Consider the following 20,293-nt stretch of genomic DNA (forward strand, 5'->3'; position numbering starts at 1 on the left):
ATGGACAATCTGGCTGACATTAAACTGCCCACACCCACATGGTATTTTGTATGTTCCAGGTGTTCTGAGACCTACATCTTCTTTCAGCAGGCTTGATTAGTTGCCGTATCTTTGCTGGGCTCCTGAAGACTATATCGATTTTATGCTTCTTCAGGAGCTGGCTAATCTTCCCTGTTATTCAACAGTAAAACAGCAAAAACACCATCTTCTTCATGTCTTCTTTGGAGGCCCTCTGGTTTCGCAGCTATGACGAAACTGCTTGCAAAATTTTTCTATTGTAACCATTTACTCAGAAAACTTTATTAGTAAGTGGCTCAGTTCCCACAGCAAGTTTTTTGGTGATGAGACAGTTTCAGGTCAATGTAAGAAGGTCTTCAGTACAGACCGTTCCTGTGCTAAGTGGTGGTAGCTGGTGGCATGCCGATACTGATCCCTGTGGGCAGGCTTGCAGTAAATACTGTGGATGAGACACCCATTAGGTTTACAGCGGACAATGATGTCCATGAATGGCAAGTAACCATTGTTCTCTGATTCCATCATGAACTTTATGTGGTTGTGGATGCTACTGATTTGTTCCAAGAACTGTTCCAGCTTTTCTTGTCCGTGAGGCCACATGACGAAGGTACCGTTCATGTAGGGATAAAAAGAACTATGTCTTTAGATACTCCACAAAGAGGTTGGCTACAATTGGAACTAATGAGCTCTCCATCACGATGTCATCGTCTGATTGAAATATTCTCCACCATGTAAAAAATATGATAGCATCAGCATCAAACAACTGGGGAAGCTGCGCATCGAGAAGACCAATTTATTAAGTTCGCTAACCTTCCTACTATGCTGTGATGAGAAGACACCTGTGACTGATGAGAAGTCATCTGCTGCTGACATGGCCACTTTTGCCTTAAACAGGGACAGGATCGATGCAGCAACGGTGGCACAACTAAGATCATCAAGGCAGGGAGCCACAGAAGAGGAAAAAGAGAAATTCAGTCAGCTTTCTCTGCAACAACATGGGGCAGAACGAAAAGCTGCTGTATGTACCGTGATCAAAATGACAGCAAAATACTTTGACATGGTGCCATCTATAAGCTTTGCTCCTTCACTACGAAGTGACATATTAAGTACTGCTGAACAAGTAGTTCGTAAGTTTCCCATTGAATCTGCAGAAAAAATTCAAAGAGAAAGGAGCAGCATTCTTTTAAAATTCAAGCCACCAGCACCAAACGTGATTAGAGCTGAACAAAATGGCCTCCATGCTCTTCGCAATGCTTCTCTCACCATCAGCCTGACAGCTGACAAGTGCAATGCTGCCATCCTAATGGAACGAGTGAACTATGATGCGAAAATTCAATAGATGCTGGAGGTAGATATGTACCAAAAACTTCGGCTGGACTCAACATCCAGCATAGTGAGGGAAACTTCAGGGATTCACAAACAGTCATCACTGGCAAAGGCACCCAGTCCACCCATGTTCTACAGCCTGCCAAAGATGCATAAGAATGATGCACCTTTAAAGCCTATACAGAGCAGCATCATATCACCAACCTGTAGACTTGCAAGGCATTTGGCTAGTCTCCTCTCGATGCACATTGGACACTGTGCATACCACACTCATATAAAGAATACATATCTGCCTTGGTGAAGACGATATTATGCTTAGTTTTGATGTGGTTTCCCTACTCACATGTGTGCCCATCACAGACATAAATTAAACATACCTTGACTTCAACATGTTTTTTATGTGGTGTAGTATATTTCAACGAGATGGATGTTGTGATGGTGAACCCATTAGCTCCCAGCTACCACTCCAGCGCAGAAATAATCTGTTCTGAGGACCTTCATACATCAAGGTGAAACTGTCTGAGATACTGAAAACTTGCCACGGGAACAGAGGCACTTATGTAAGTTCTTTAAGGAAAGTGGTTACAATGACACACTTCACAAGCAGTTTCATTAAGCTGCAAAAGCAGAAGACCTCTAAGAAGAAATGAAGATGATTGTGTTTTTACTGTTTTGTGGCTCAATCTCAATAATGGGGGAGATTAGCTGCCTCTTGAAAAAACATAAAATCAACATAGTCTTCACCCCCCTCCCCAAACACGCACAAAGATCCAGCAACTAGATGTAGGCCTCAGAACACCTGGAATATACCAAATACCATGTGGATATGGGCAGTTTAATATCAGTCAATACTGAACAGTGCTGCGTAGAATATGGAAGATGCTTCCCCTATGCTATCCTGAAAAACCATCTATAGTGGAGTATGCACTAGAAAATGGACACCAACTTGCATTCGACAATACTTCTATTATTAAACAGACCAACAGCTTCTGGGGCAGCATAATAAATGGAGGGACAACACCCTCAATGAAGGCAGTTGACTGTTGCTGAGTCTAGCTTGGAATCCTGTGTTTGGGAAATCAAAGTGAGCACAGCGGTTGCACCACAAAAACATTGCCATGTATGATGTGGAACTTAGCACCAGTGGTGTCGCTGGCGGGAGCGTGGCTATATAAGCAAGGCAGTGGCATTTACAGAGCAGTCAATCACTTGTCAATGACAGAGGAGATTTCTGGCACAAGCTCGTGGGCCATTAACCACTTGAATTGGCTTGAAACTTGAGAATATTTTATTACTTCACATAACATGTAACCACCAATGGGTCCCGGTGTGTTAATGTTGGGAGTGTCCAACATCCAGTTCGAAGCTGCAGATGATAATATGCAGTGAGGTGTGAAAGTAAGGCTCATTCTAACAGAGGGGGAGGAACTCTGCCGCAATCTGACATATAGCGAGAGTGAGTTGACAACCAGGTAAACTCCACTCCATCCTACATCCATGGCTTCAGTAGCAGCAGCAGCAGCAGCAGTGTCAGTGCACCAATAGACTGTCATTCATGGTGCTACATCAAAATCAATGGCTGAAGAGTCATTACAGTGTGTACTTCTAAACTGTTAAAGTGTTGTGAACATACATGCCTTGCAGAATGCATTATGTACTCATACTGCAGTGGACAAACTAAATCAATAGTGAGTCCATGTTACAATGTTTTTGACTATATTGAAAAGTGTATATTGGAATGGAAAGTTCTTGATGATGAAATGATCATATGGCATTATTGGCTGGGAGACCCCATTTGAGGTTGTTTGGCCACCTACTGTAAGTCTTATTTGATGGTACTACGTTGACTTGCACGTCATCGATTGTGAAGACACACCCAGTCTACCAAGTGCGTAAAATCTCTAATGCAGTTGAAGGAATTGAAGTCAGGACCCCTGCATGGCAGTCAGCCGTTCTGACCACTCAACTACAGAGGTGGTCAAATGCCAAGTTAGGTAACTACAGAGTCCACCAGAAAAATGTATGCATTCTCTATCAGGCTCTATCGAGACATCAGTATTGTCGCTCGATTTGAGTTATCAGTGTGTTGTAGTATGGTCTTTGGTCCAACAGATGGTAGTACTTGAAACTCGGTATTGAGAAAACAAGATGGCTGTAGCCCGCTTGACATTCGAGCAACAAAAATGTACTGTGAAGTGGTTTTTCAAGTTTGATAATGCCATTGTAGTGCAACATCAGTCGAGGTGGGAGTTTGAAACAGAACCACCAACCCGCCTAGCAATCAAATGCATCATTGACGAGTTTGAATTGCATGGAACGATTTGTGATATTGACAAAGGAAGATCGGGAAGACAGCATAGGGCTACAAGTCTTTCGTTGGCTCTCATGTTGGGAAGGTTTGCTAATTCTCCACAGAAGCCTGCTGCACAATGTGCACATGAAGGTGGGGTTTGCAGTACAAGTTTACAAAGAATTCTGAAAAGTGCAAAGTTGAGATTCCATGATTACTGCACTTGAATAATGACGACAATTCAGACCGCCGAATGCAATTTGTGAATGGTATCAGCAAATGGTAACTGATGACAAACAGTTTGTGATGAAGGTAGTGTGGAGTGACGAGGAACAATTTAAAATTAATGGAAATGTGAATTGGCATAACAGAGTGTACTCCGCACCAGAAAATCCATATGTTTATGTGGATAATGCAATCAATCTACCAGGGGTTCATGTGTGGTGTGGACTATCATCTAGGGGCTTAGTAGGACCCTTTTTCTTTGGTACTACTGTCACTGGAGAAGGGTACCTGGAAATGTTACACACACCAATTTCGCCAGGTATGCATGCATTTTATGGAGCTGAAGAAGAGGTCTTTTACCAACAAGATGGGGCGTCATCACACTACCACCTAGCCATATGAGCTTTCCTGGATGACAATTTTCTGGGGCATTGGACTGGACGAAGAGGGCCTATTGAGTTCCCTCCACGGCCGCCAGATCTACCACCTATGGACTTTTACTTGTGCGGAACTGTGGAAGATAATGTCTATTGACATAAGCCACACACACCGGAGGAACTTCCCGAGGAGATTACAGCGACATGTGCAGCGATCTCCACTGTAACATTGACTGACGTAGTTGCGGTGACCACTTGTCATCCTGTTACGTGTGAACATTTTAAGTAACCATGTGCTAAACTGAAGGTTGTACATGTCTAATCAATTATTAAATCTAAAATATACACATAAGTAATATTTTTCATTCCTTAAAGTGTGTATACATTTTTCTGGCGGATTTTTTATCTAAGTCCAAGATACCATGACTTCTCCAACAGTTTTGAATACAATATACATGGAATTAAAAGCATGCAAAAAATAATTATTTGCAAAATATTGTCACATAGCAGTTGGGGTTGATGTGGAATGAAGAAGACCGACAATATTTTAAAGCTGCAATACATGAAACTACAAAATGTAATAAATTGATATTTTTAAAGTTGCAATGTGTGTTTAATTCCGTCATAAATATTATTGTGTTTCCGTGGGAATAGGTGTGACTTAACAGAGCTTAATACAATACTCTTTAGTCAGGAAGCTGTATACCTGTATGTGTGTGTGTGTTTTCTTTTTTTCTTTCCTTTTTTTTAAATTTCTATGTATGTCTCTCCAATGTTCGAAGTATCGTGTAAATTTCTGCATATTGCCATATGTCAGAGTACTACAAGATGCTTAGAAAAGGATGTGGAAAAACTGCTAAAGAAAGTCTGCATATATTACACTTACCATTGCATGCATACTGACACCCACTATCCCAGTAGAGTTGCTAAGTATGTCACGAGTATTTCTCTACTACTGGAGCAATTAAGTTATGACAATGCTGGATATATATGCTTTTACAGCCAAAATCTTTAATAGAGTCTGGTTTTAAGTGACACATTGGCTGTTATTCTTAAGACCTGTGGAATAACTTTGTTCTTAGCAGGCGGTCTAATTCAGTAACATCTGCATTTGATGATACTGTGTTGGGGAGGGGGAGAAAATACTTACCTGTGATTGACGTTTCAGTTTAGATCTAGAAGTACTGTGCAATGTGGACTGGGACCAGTATTACTAGGGGTGTTATACTGATTCCCATAACCAATAAGTTCAAGGCACAGTCTTTCTACATTGGGATTCACTTCACCTATTTTGGGGAATCTTCTTTTGCCTTGGGTCAAGAGAAGGCAAACACAAAAGGGGAGGGGTCTACTAATCGTTGGCACTTCAAATGTATGGCAAATGATGGGACCCCTTAGGGAAACTGCAGAAACAGACAAAAGGGGACACCAGGTGCACTTAGTGTGAATTCCTGCACGCCTTAACGTGTTGAATAGGTCATTCTGGCAGCCATTGAAGGAACAGGGTGGAAGCAACTGCAGATTGTGGTGCATGTTGGAACAAGTGATGCCTGCCGTCTGTGATCTGAGGTCATACTTGGATCATTCCAGCATTTCAACGAAGCTCATACTTTGCAACATTGTCCACAGAATTGATCATGGGCCTTTGGTTCCGAGTTGAGGGGAAGCACTGAACTAGCGACTCTGAAAGTTCTGTGACAAGCAAGGCTGCAACTTCCTGAACTTGTGCCATAGGGTTGAGAACTGTTTGGTGCCCCTAAATGGGTCAAGTTGCACGACACATCAGAAGATGCTGCCGACGTAGCTGACTGTGTGTGGGGTGGGCATAAGGGTTTTTAGATTAGGTGACTTTCCAGCCAATCCAGATAATGACAGCTGTAGGAAACCCAGAAGTATCAGTGTAAGATCAAAATAAATGCCTCCCACAAGTGAGAGTATTAAAATACTAGTGGTTAACTGTTGAAGCACTCACAACAAAGAGTCAGAGTTCAAAGTGCTCTTGGAAAGCAGTGAAGCTCACACAACAGTGGGCACAGAAACCTGATTGAAACCTGAAATTGATAGCAATGATTCTTTTTGGTAAAATTTAATATATATTGAAAGCTAATGGGAAATGGAGGTGGTAGATTCATTGCAGTAGATAAGAAACTCAAATCTACCATGGTAGAAATTTAAGCTGCATGTGAGATGGTTTTAGCAAGACTCAGAATCAGGGATGGGCATAAAAAGGATGGGCATAAAATGATAACTGTATCCTTCTGTTTCCCACCAGACTAATCGCCTAATGTAACCAAAAACTTTAGAGAAAATGTAACTGTGTTTAATGTGTAACTTCCAGAAATTTGGTTGTAATATGTCCATTAGCTATTGTTCAGTGCTGTATTCAGTAGAACACTGTGTAGCACAGGCGGCGAATTGCGAATTTCGAGATGGCAGAGTTAGAGGAGCAATGCGTATGCATTAAATTTTGCCTGAACCGCAAGAGAACTTTTACAGAGACACACAGTTTAAAAATGGCCGGACGGAAGTTAAAAGATGATACTCATTCAGGACGCCCTTCGACGTCTACTGATGACACTCGTGTCAGAAACATCAACAAATTATGCATGCCAACCGAAAACTGATTGTCTGAGAGATTGTACAAGAATGCAACATTTCAGTTCGATCAAGTCATGAAATCATGAAATCCTGCCATAGCATCCCAGATGCATCGTATTACTCCCAAGTTTGTCCCATGGTTCATGTCTTAAGACCAGAAAGACCTTCGCCTCATAGTCTGTCAAGATCTTTTGCATCACACAAATGAGAACCAGATGTTCCTTTAGAGAATCATATCTGGTGATGAGATGTGGGCGTATGGATATAATGTTGAGACCTAATTTCAGTCTTCACAATGTGTGGGGAAAGGTTCTCCAAGACCAAAACAAGATCGTCAGGTCTGGCCAAATGTTAAGGCCATGATGATAGTTTTCTTTGACCTTGAAGGATTAGGGGGGGGGGGTTCATCATTAATTCACGTGACATGGACAAACTGTTAATCAATGGTTCTATAGGGATGTGTAGTGACACCTACAAGAAAAAATGAGCAGGAAATAGCCTAAAATGTGGTGACACAATTCGTGGCTCTCACATCATGAATACACACCCGCACATTCGTCCCTGTTGGTTCGTGACTATTGAACAAAAAATTGAATCACAGTGTTCATCCTCTGACTCTCCAGACCTGGCCCCTGTGGATTTTTTTCTTTCCAAAGCTGAAAATCCCACTGCAAGAATGAAGATTTGCAACAACAGATGAGACAAAAGAAAATTAGCAGACAGCACGTTTCGTGGCCCAGCAAGAGGTGAACAAAGACTGCTTCTGGAAGTGGAAACAGTGCTGGGAGTGATGTATCACTGGTAGAGGAGAGTTTTTCAAAGGAGGTCATGTAATATAAGTAAAAGCTAAGAATAGAAAAAATTTGTAGAAAAGTACTGGAATTTTTTGAACAGACCTTGTATGTCAATGAGGAACTGGAAAATTTCAGCACAGAGCATGAGCATGTAGAAGAACTATGGCTCAAGTTTAAAAGAATAGTTGACCATGCACTGGACCAATATGAACCCAGTAGAACAGTTCATAAGGGGAGGGAACCTCCATGGTATACAGTCACTGTAAAGAAACTTCTAAAGAGACTACTGCATAATAGGTGAAAAATGATGGATAGGACTATATATATAGAGGTACTGAATGATAAATGTTTGGCTGTCAAGACAGCAATGCGTGAACCCTTCTGTGACTACCATAGCAGAATATTTTCAAATTATCTTTCACGAAACCCAAAGAAATTCTAGTCATATGTAAAGGCTGTTAGAGGTACCAAAATTAGTGTCTAGTCCCTAGAAAATATGACAGGAACTGATATTGAGGGTAGCAAAGCAAAAGCTGAAATGATTACTCTGTTTTCAACAGTTTTTCTTTTTTTCAGAGGAAAACCCACAAGTGTCGCCCCCATTTTTCTTTATACCACTGAAACGATGAGTGAAATGAGTATTAATGTCAGTGGTGTTGAGAAACAGAAAATCGTAAAAACTGAACAAAGCTCAAGAACCTGATGGAATCTCCGTCAGGTTCTATGAGTTTGTGGCTGAGTTAGCCCCTCTTCTAACTGTAACCTACTGTAGATCCCTTGAACAAAAAACCATGCCCAGTAGTTGGAAGATAGCAAAGGTAACACCATCTACAAGAAGAGTGATGCACTAAACTACCATCCAATATCCTTGACATTGATTTGTTGTAGAATCTTATAACATATTTTGACTCAAAGATAATGAGGTATCTTGTGCAGAATGACCTCTTCCATGCCAACCAGCATGGATTCCAGAAAAATTGATAATGTTAAACCTGATTCGTACTTTTCTTTCATGACTGACTGAAAGATTCGGATCAAAGCAGTCAGGAAGATGCAGTATTTCTTGATTTCTGAAAAAAAATTAACTCAGTAACTCATCTATACTTATTGTCCAACATTCGTTCATATGGGATATCTAGTGAAATTTGTGAGAGGACTGAGGACTTTTTGGTAGGGAGGATGCAGAATGTTATCTGTGATGGAGAGTCATCGTTAGTTGTAGAGATAACTTCGGTGTGCCCCAGGGAAATGTGCAGGGACCATAGCTGTTCATGTTGTATATTGATGAACTTGTGAACAATATCAATACTAACCTTAGATTTTTGCAGACAAAGCAATTACCGGTAATGAAGTGCTGTCTGAAAGAAGCTGCATAAATACTCAAGTCAGATCTTGATACAATCTTAGAGTGGCGGAGAAATCATCAATTTGCTTTAAATATTCAGAAATTTATAACTAAAAAATGTAGTATCTTTAATAGGATGACCGGAGCGAATGATGTGGTCGAGGTTGCAGGGCGTGGCTGGGTAGAAGAAGGTGGCTGTTTTTAGCAGTCTTCTTCTTTATTGTTGGTTCTTCCAATATATTTTCCGGTAGCTCAGCCCCACCACTCATGTCGTGGTGGAGACGTGCTGATGCACGCAGTCCGGGGAACGCGACCTGCGCTCGGTCAGCGGCTGCGCTGGCGGTAGGAGGTTAGCGGCACGAGGCCCGGCCCAGCCTGCCTCCTGCAGACGCTGCGGCTCGTGACGACGCCGGGAGTCACTGGTGCAGCAGCGGTCAACGCCCACGCTGGTCGGTTCTCGGGGACAGCGTCAGTGATGACGACGAAGTGACAGCGACCGAACGCCCAATCGGTTGAACTGAATGCTGATGCCCACCTCTGATGCCCTTAAATAGTGCAGACCGCTGCTGAATCCGCCGGTTACGTGGCGGCGTGTTTATTAGAAGGTTCTCGATGAGTTGGCTAACACAACCGCACCACACGCGGCGCGCGCCTGCGTAATTCTGCTAATGATGCGTTCTGATGGCTGCCACACATGTACACACAAACTGACGCTTGTAGCAAAACAGTGTCTCCTGCATAACGCGCTGGCCGGCCTTCGTCGGCCGTTTGCCGCGAAGCTGGCGCAATGAGCACTGAAACACATTAAATCACAATTTCGCACCGTATTTCCTAAAAATAACCCCTTGTCCTCTACAATTCCTCCCTCGTACCAAAAAGTCGAAGCAATTACAGTTCACTTCACAAACACCACAAAATGCGATTGATTCACTATTTACAATGTGTTCATTCACTTCTACCCTCAGTCTAATGTTTGTCCATAAATATTACTCAGTTCTGCTGCAGTGCTTCACAACTGTTCAGTGATTTTGTCTGGATCCTTAGGTTAAAGGTTGGAAGGGGCGGGAATTGGGATATCTTCCTCTTGAGCCGATAGTACACTAATCCTACGACAAAGATAAAAATACAGGTGGCGGTGGTTGATGATCCAATAACTAGTAAGCGTTGCTTATGCTCATTACGGTACTCATGCACTCGTTGAAAAAGATGTTCCATAGTTATACGTCCATCTTAAGCTGCTAGTATCTGGTCCAAAGAGACGAGCAAAGTCGGGTCTAATGTGCTATTCAAAATAGTGAGATTTTCTTTCGTGACGAATTGCACTGGTTGGTTGGGTACATAGATCAATGTGCGTGTTATATTCATGATTGTAGCTCCAGTAATCACAGCTGGTAAACGGAAAGTTGGCCCTGAAATGTCACACTGTGTGCCGTTAATTAACAGTCCCTGCGCCTGCAATTCTACTCTTTGCGTACTCCCTTGCTTACCCTGCTCGTAACAAACGCAAATAACCACTGTGTTTTCCATTACTGAAAATACCCAATGTGGACCCACTTGCTGAAAGAACTGCACCGTGCCTGTTATAATTTCCTTAGGCCACTCCGCGACTGGTTCTTGAGAGTGGAATAGAGAATACTCACAAGATTTAGGAACAGTGTGTAACAATTTCGCGGCGCAGATGGTAACTGGACCTGTTCGACAACACAGCAATCTTGCGCAGTGAGGAATGCATAAGCTTGTCTGTTACGTGCCACTAACAGTATTTCTCGTACAGTTAATTGTATTAATTTCTGCAAAATTTCCCACTTCACTGGATACATATGCAAGGCATAACATTCAAATTTACAATCCTTACATTTTAATGGTATTATGATATGAATTCTCAGCAGGGTACCCGTCGGCATACTGGCAACATGTGGCCATTTTGTAGTACAGAGATAAGTGTTCGTCTGTTAACCTATTAACTACCAGTGTCCTATTTTGAGGACAGAGCACATATTTATTTATAAATACACAATAAATTATTAATTTGCAACTATTACTGTTCTACGTCATTTGTTGATGCTTTTTAAAACAAATGTATGCTTACAGGAAATTAAAACCCATAAATCCTACCATTAATTGATTATTGTATACTAAGGCACACTTTTCGCCATTACAGGTATTTATTTTATCGACAATTTGGTAATATTTGAAACATGTGGCAAAGATCTTTTTGTGATTATTTATAGTCAACAATGTGTCTTTCAAACTACTTGCATTGTTAGCTCAATTGGAGTTATATTCATATATTCATTGTTTTCCATTGTTATAAAATTTGGTGTACTTGAAATAGGACACTGGGGCTTGGTGTTATCGTTTCAGTTATTTGTATTGCTGCACGTTCGAATATGAAACTCTGCTACTGTCCTACTTTGAAATTTACAGCGTATTATGTAAGTATATTTATACATATGTTACCTATTAGTAAATAATACAGTTCCAGATGGACACATGTATTCACCACACATTCCCTTGTCTGTAGTTTGTGCTAATGTATTTTTCTTTCATTTCACTTTATTTTATTACATTTTATTTCATTTTATATACATTATAATGGCCTTCACACAAGATAGATACCTCACTTAGATACCTCACTAACGAAGAAATAGAAGAAATAATAAACAGTGACGTATTCTATAATGCCGTGTCAGATGATCAGGACCGTATACCCTCCTGAAGTAAACCGACGAAGAAGAAGGTCTAGACGATGTACATTATGTTGCTTCAGAGAATAACGAAGAAACTGTATGTAAAACTTCACTGCCAAGTACATCCCAAGTTTCCAGAAGTAAATCTAAGAAGAGACGTCTTACTGATGAGAAAATCAATTGGAAAAAGACAAATCCAGTTTACAGAAAGCTGTCTAGAACTAGTGAGCATGACATCAGCACAAAGAGAGAGGAATTGAAGGAACAACTTGACTCCAAAGGAGATGTTTGAAGAACTGATGAACGAAAACATATACGAGTTCACAGTGAAAGAAACTGTGAGATATGCAGTAAATATGAAGAATACACAGGATTTTATCCTCACAGTTGAAGAAGTGGAGGTCTTTCTCGGATTTCTTCTTTTTGCTGGCTACCATAAGCTCCCTGCTGAGAAGCTATACTATTCTGAAGATGAAGATGTTGGCATACCAATTATAAAGACAGCTATGTCAAGGAATAAATATCAGAAGTTGAAAACATTGCTTCATTTTCAAGATAATGACTTAGCCGATGAAAACAAACACGATCACAGATTTAAAATTAGACCTCTCTTGAAAATGACAAATGAATCTTTTCAAAAATTTGGAATATTTGAGGAAAATTTGTTAATTGACGAAATGATAGTCAAATACTATTGATGAAGTGGGCTGAAACAGTTTATCCGAGGCAAGCCTATTAGATTTGGCTATAAGTTGTGGTCCCTTTGTGGAGGAAGTGGCTACTGTTTCAAATTTGATTTATACTGTGGAAAGGGTCCAGAAGATACTGCAAGGGATGACCTACTATTGTGATCAGTAGTCCTAAACATGCTGGACTGCATTGAAAAACCCGAGAATCATTGTGTGTACTTTGACAATTTCTTCACTAGTAGAGATCTTCTGATTCATCGGAGAAATTTGGGTTTTCGGGCAACTGGGACTGTCAGAGAGAATCGAGTTGGTGACTGTCCACTACTGAGCAGCAACGAACTGAAAAAGACAGTTCGAGGGAACTATGACTACCAGTTCGATAGTAACAGTGAAGTCTTATTTGTTCGATGGCACGACAACAGATGCATTACAATTGGTACAAATTTTGACAAAGTTGAACCTTTGGGAGCAGCTACGTGGTACAGAGGACAAGCAAGTAAGAGGACACAAGTGCAACAACCTGCCGTTTTGAAGTTGTATAATGCGTACATGGGAGGTGTTGAGCACCATGACTGGTTAGTTGGAAAATATGAAATAGTAATTAGAGGGGAAAATGGTACTGGGTGCTATTCACACATATGCTGGAAATGGCCCTTGTAAATGCCTGGCTCTTCTACAGACTAGTACATGGAAAAATGCACTGGATTTACTGGATTTTAGACATGCTGTTACAGTTACATACCTGAAATTGGACACTGGAAGACCGAATATTGGACGTCCAATGGAATACCCATCAAGTCAGTTGAGAGTGATACCAGACATCAGGTTTGATGGAATTGGTCGTATGATTGACAAAAGAAGCAAGCAAAGAAGATGTGTAAGAGCTAAATGCAAGGGGAAGCCAAAGACATATTGTGTTAAATGCCGCGTAACACTGTGTGTGAAGCGTTTTGTACCAGTTCACAAGAAATAAATAGTTAAGACTTGAATACAGTTTCATGAAAGTATAGGGGGTGGATCTCGGGCCACACATGGTCAAATACCTGTTGTCATAGGTAGGAAAAGTAGGTCTTTTTTAGGATAAATCCAGACAACAGGTTCCCCTGCCTAAAGAGTATCTCTAGCAGTTCAAAAAATACTGAAACAATCACTCACAAGACAGATTTTAACACTTCAAAAATCACACATACCAGATGTCACAAAGAAAAACAAACCATCGGAAAGAGTAACATGGGGCATTTCACAGACTTAACAATCCTCCATCAAAACATGCAATCAATAAAAAATAAAATACAAGCATTAGAAGTTGTAGCTCCAATCTTTGAACTGCACAGTAGTTTGTATTACTGAGCACTGGTGTAGAGACACAGAAATCCAACATGTAGTATTATCATTGTATGAAAGGGCAAACTCTTACTGCAGAACTACTTCAAGGGGTGGAGGATCATGCATTTATATCAGAAAAGGAACACAGTTCAAATCTAGACATGACCTCAGTACAGTAAGTGAAGACAAACACATTGAAATATCTGCTATTGAATTATCAGGGCTCGATATCACCAAGAAATTAATTATTTTGTGTGTGTATAGATCTCCCAGTGGTAGTGTGGACACTTTTTTCAATAAATTAACAGAAGTTCTAGATAAAGTCTCAAGTACAAAGGTCAACATAATTCTGTGTGGGGACATAAACATCAACACTAATATCATAAATGAATCCAGCAGCACCTTCATAAATATCCTTCAAAGTTTTGGCATGTCCCTATTGGTCAATAGTGCAACAAGGGTTACTACAGTGACTGCATCAGTAATTGACCATGTGGCCACAAATATAGACAGGGAAAAATGTGATGTAGCTGTAAAAGATCTCGGACTATCAGACCATCTCTGTCAAATAACAACAGTAAAATCAGGCATCGAATCATTCCCTAAACTACAAGCCTATAAACGACATCTATCAGAAATCAAAATAAAAGATTTTTCAAAAGAACTAGAAAAACAAACCTGGGATGAAGTGTATAAGGAAACCAATGTGAATATGAAATTCTCCAAATTCTCCACATTGTTTAAATTGAACTTTGAAACAGCATTTCCAAAAGTATGCATGACTGTATCAACATCTCACAAAAACAGATGGATAACAGCAGGTATTAAGAAGTCCTCCCAAACACTTAAACACCTCAGTTCCATGAAAAAGATTCACAATGATCCAGAATTCTTAAATTTCTATCATAGATACAAAAAGATTTATAGGAAGGTGCTGATTGCTGCAAAAAAGTCATTTAATGACAAAATAATATATAATGCAGAGAATAAAAGCAAAGCAGTCTGGGATGTTATAAAAAAGGAAACGGGGAGAGGCAAACAAACGCAGAATAACATACTGCTAAGGGAGGGGGATAAGGTAATAAACGATCCACAACACTTAGCAAACTATGTAAACGAGCATTTTTCAAGTATTGCAGAGAAGTTACAGCAAAAATTCCCCAAAACAAATATAACACCTGCAAAAATTGTTGCACTAGATACTATGATGTTACTTCCAACCACAGAGAATGAAGTCAATAAAACTGTTCAAAAGCTAAAAAATAAAAAGTCAGAAGGCTTAGATGATGTACCAATGTGTGTACTGAAACAATGCATAGGGATTATACAAGGCCCATTAACAAATATAATAAATGAATCCTTCACATCAGGGACATTTCCAGAGCAGCTAAAACAGGCAAGAGTTGTACCTTTGCTTAAGAAAGGTAATGCAGAAGACATAGAAAATTACCGGCCCATTTCCCTGCTGTCAGCATTCTCAAAAATAATAGAAGCAATTATGAAAGACAGATTAATGAATTATCTGAATAAATACAATCTTTTAAGCAAATCACAGTTTGGTTTTCGAAGTGGCAAAAATACGGAGTCAGCCATAGTAGAATTCACAAAAGTTGTACTTAATGCTCTTGATAAAGATGAGTGTGTCACAGGCATATTTTTGGATCTTTCTAAGGCTTTTGATACAGTCGACCACAAGATTCTATTAAATAAATTAGAAGCATTAGGAATAAGAGGGGTAGCTAATGACTGGTTTCGATCATACCTAACAGATAGGGTACAAAGAGTAGAGATAACACATACTTCAAATAGATCTAAACATTTAGTAAAATACTTATCAGAACCAAAACATATTAATATAGGGGTTCCACAATGTAGCATATTAGGACCAATACTATTCCTGATATACATCAATGACTTTCCCAGTAGTATTACTCATGGTGAGAAAATTCTCTTCGCTGATGACAGCAATATTATAGTCACTGAGAGAACAAGAGAACTCCTTACCGAGAAAGCAAATGAAACTCTCAAGGAAGTTTACGATTGGTCAATAAGCAACAAATTGACATTAAACATAAAGAAAACTAATGCCATGAACTTCAGTTTGAAGAGGAAAAATGACAATGTTAAATTAAATGTAGATGGCACCTCTATAGACTGTGTAACAAATGCAAAATTTCTAGGAATGAATATTGACTCTCAGCTGAAGTGGTGCGAACACACAAAGGTACTTGCAAACAGAATGTCATCAGCATGTTATGCCCTTAGAATTCTATCATCTGTGTGTAACATGCAGTGTCTTTTAGTTACATATTATTCGTATGTACACTCAATTCTTAGCTATGGCATTCTTTTTTGGGGAACAAATCCACAAAATATGAACACAATTTTCAAACTCCAGAAAAGAGCCATAAGAATAATAACCAGAAATAGTAGTCGAGCTCATTGTAAAGATCTGTTCAAAACACTGGGAATTTTAACTGCTCCATGTGAACACATTTACCAGTCAGTTGTACACATCAAAAGTAACATTGGCAATTACTGCACAAACAGCTCTGTCCATGACCATGCAACAAGAGATAGACTCAACTTACATTTACCAAGAAAAAATAAACATAAAACTCAAAACAGCATTTTCTACCAAGGAATAAAACTGTACAATAAATTACCAAAAGAGATTAAAGAAATTTCAAAAATACACTTATTTAAGAAGGCAGCTAAAAAGTACCTGTTATGCAATACATTTTATACATTGAAGGATTACTTAGATAAAGCAGAGTAGGGGTTTGATAAAAAAATGTTATACAAACAAATAATAATAATAATGATGATTATAAAACATCCAATATTCCTCATAACACCTTCACATTATTATTTTTCTTCTTTTTTCCTTTCTAGAGACACTCTCCCCTCAAGCTATGCATAGCACAATACTAACACCTCTTCCTCTTTCTGAGCTCAACATCTCACTCATTATGAAGGGATGCTGACTCAGTTTTTCAGGATAGCAAATGGGAACTTGCAGTACAGAAAATGGCCCAAGGATCACCTGTGTGTGTGTGTGTGTGTGTGTGTGTGTGTGTGTGTGTGTGTGTGTGTGTAGTGAGTGAAGTGTTATGAAACAATGTGTGTATAGTGTGTGCAGTGACTGATAGTGAAATATGAGTGAATAGTGTGGCATTACATTATTTAATGAGTTATTTGTAAATAAATTATTGTATACCAGGAGTAAAATCTAATGATTGTCTCTAACTAGAAGTCTGTAAATATATGTGTATACGAATTAGCTTATTGTAAATTGATCTAAGCTTGTAAATACTTTGACATGTCCTATATCCTTGTAAAAAGAGATCTACGGATGAATAAAACTACTACTACTAGTATGCTATACGATACTGTTAGATCCCAGCGTCCTATTTTGAGGACGGCCATTATATCAGCATGTATAAATATTCTTTGGCTATTTTTGTACTTATTGTGGTTCATACACTATGTAAATTAAATTAAGGAATAAAAAATTCAATTAAAAAAATAATAATTTTTGGACTTAATGGGTTAATGTCGTCAGTAGCTCCAGGGATGCGGGCAGTTCCGATTGAACTTTCCGTAATCCTTCTCGAAGTTGTTCCAAAGGTAACAGTACCGGGGTTAGGTGCCCGCGCATTGCGTGCAACAAAGCCTTCTGTAGTTCCGTGGCTTCTATGCGTGCTTCCGTAATACTATCAGCAAGAAAACGGAGCAACTTAGCGATTATCGTGATTGGTTGTGTCAGCTGTGACGTTAAAGCGGGACATCAAGGTCGCGACCAAAGCTCACATTTGGAGCGTATTATTAACTACATCTTTCTCCAAACCCTCTAATTGGGTTGTGCGAAGAGCTAGCACTCCCTGGTTGCTATTCACATTACACTTGTGACCGCTCAATGTCATTCAATACCATCACGACGACACCCCTCGATCGACGTTAGCACTCGTGGTGTTACTCGCCTTCATACATGGCAGTGGACGTTTGAAAATTCGTGATGCTAGCTCAATGGTCGTCAATTGATTTAAATGTTATCCCCGGCTGACTCTTAATTCAATTACTGCCACGGGAGTGAGGAAAAAGAACACATCCTGGTGATACCGGCATTATGCGTATTCAGATGTTCAATCATTCTGAATGGTTTGCTATGTTCCAGCGATTCTATTCGAACTCTATGCTGATGTACCGACAAGGACCATTTTCGCAGATAAACATCCAAGTACGTAATGGATGTTCAGTTTCTCAATACAGTTCGTCGCACTCACACATTATACATCCGCTGTAAGAACAATTTCATGCATTTACATTTTTTGGTCTCCCGCAATATTGGTTGGCTAAATATGACGACGATACGTTATATACAATTTCGACAGATATTGTTTATCATGTAGTCAATACCACGTAATGAAGCCAAAATCGTGAATTAAGTTGAAATGTAGTTCGTTTATTAACACATTTATTTTCACTAACTAAATATGAAATATGAATCGGGATTGGGGGTGATGATCCTATCCTTCTTTTCAGTATTAAAACGGTCGTTATCGTGTTCTGAATAACGCGTCATATAACGTCCAAATATCGACACGACCTAGCCCTCAATTCGACACCTAAATGTCTATTCTTCGCTCTCGAAATGTTCGATGTGATTGTCTTTCCCACGCAGGTTTTAATTTAACGGTGTATGCACTGTTTTTAGTATTTTTTGTCCCCGGTAATTAATATCTGGTAGTTAATAAGCGAACTATTTTTATGGTGGCGCATTGTTCGTATCAGTTACCCCCGCAACCGTCCAAGGATAAGATTCTCTTTAATGTTCCGCGCACACGCGTTTCACAATTTTATAAAATGCAGAACTACGTAAACTATAACTTTCCGTTGCGTACAACTTTCGTGGGTTCCACAACCATAACAGTTTGCCAAGAGTATTTTCCCAGCTAACACAAAGTTCGAATTATGTTGTCGGAATCAATTTCACTTCACCCGACAATAAACGTCTCTGATCACTTCGTCACACGTAATGTATGTACTTTAAACGTGCTTTAAACTCCTTAACGAATTTCGCAGTCGCGTACCACTTTTTCATCGACTAGCCCGATCGCGATAACTGAAGGTAGAGAGCTCAATAGTGTGTTACATGTTCTTTTATATATATATTAAAAAACAAACGCGCCCCTATATATTTCTGTCCCCCTTAGTCTTTGCTACTTTGCTTTTTATTACTTTTCATTATATTGCTTCTTAGTAATACTGTGCAGTTATTAAAGTTTCGTATTACTTTCCCCTTTTTAATTCCTCCAAAATAAAGTCTATTTATCCCCGATTTTAATTAATATGATGTAATTGACACGCCTGCCCGCAAAGTACCGTTATAAACTGTACCTGCTGTAGCGTTTCATTAATAATTTTAATATCTTCCGAATCAGCTATCCCAAAAACAGTTTTTAGAATACGGCCACCTGCGCCTAACCATCCTCTTTTCCTACGGACGTGCGGGATTAACCCTGCACTTTGCCGCAACTGAGCTTGTAAGCGTGCAAAAGCTGATCGTAGTAGCTGATATTCCCCCTGTGTGCCATTAAACCTTGACTGATTAGCCACCATGGAATGAAGTTCATTCAATGTATCCCCTCTAATTTATAGATTTCGTCTTCAACCGCCCAAATATTACAGTCCACCCTTAGGTCCATTGATGTCCAGAACTAATTACGTCTTCTTGTCGCGAGAACAAAACATCACTTGATATAGGACGTACCTTCAAGGCCTCAGCTAAGATGCAACAGAAAAACAGAATAACTATGCTGGGAGATAGTGCACACCTTCCCTCTTCCCTCTTCAGCGCAACCCATGACGCTGGAACTGCTGGTCTTACCAGAACGTCACGCCTCAAAAGAAAAACAACTCACATTAGCTCTTCCTTTTTACGCGTGGCCTAAGAGCATAATAGCATGTCTAATCGCTTCCACAATTAACTTGGTTCTCTTGTTTATCTACTCCTTTGTGATTCTTTTTCTTAGATTCATCTTTCTCTTCTCTAGAAGTTTCTACAGACAATGAAGGAAGTTCCCCAAAATTCCCCTTAAAAGGCCTAATTCGGCTCACATGCACAACAGTAGGGCGAGTTGGAAGCTGTAATTTTACATTCACCGGCGATGTCATATCTCGATCACCTGGAAAGGACCTTGATAACGGGATACCAATTTTTTCGTTTTGCCTTTTGGCACATACGGATTAGTTATCATCACCCATTGTCCTACACGATATTTGGGTAAAGCCGCCTTTCTATTGTGAACTTTGTCATGTGTCTCTAATGCTTTAGTGTTCATTTTTTCACCTGGCGCCAGACTGTTTTCAACTTTGTGGATAAATCCTTAACAGCCGAAATATCGGTTCCTGGTGGGGTCTTGAGCAATTCAAATGGAGATGGCATCTTCCGAGCGAACAGATACTTCATAAGGAAACAATCCTGTACTTTCATGCACTTTTGAGTTATACACCATGGTTACAAACGCCAATAGGGTATCCCAATTGTTGTGTTGAGAATTTACATAATAACTTAACATCTTAGCTATTGTATGATGAACTCTCTCGGTCCGACCA

The 20,293-nt window shown here is 39.7% G+C and overlaps 1 protein-coding gene across 1 annotated transcript; it reads left to right on the forward strand.

Moving 5' to 3' along the window:
• Positions 1 to 11,944: 11,944 nt before the first annotated feature.
• Positions 11,945 to 12,358, forward strand: LOC126335921 (uncharacterized). Its single transcript, XM_049999395.1, has one exon. The coding sequence runs from the start codon at positions 11,945 to 11,947 to the stop codon at positions 12,356 to 12,358; it is 414 nt and encodes a 137-aa protein (XP_049855352.1).
• The last annotated feature ends 7,935 nt before the right edge of the window (positions 12,359 to 20,293 follow it).

This window comes from Schistocerca gregaria, chromosome 2 (assembly GCF_023897955.1).
Source record: "Schistocerca gregaria isolate iqSchGreg1 chromosome 2, iqSchGreg1.2, whole genome shotgun sequence".
NCBI lineage: Eukaryota > Metazoa > Arthropoda > Insecta > Orthoptera > Acrididae > Schistocerca > Schistocerca gregaria.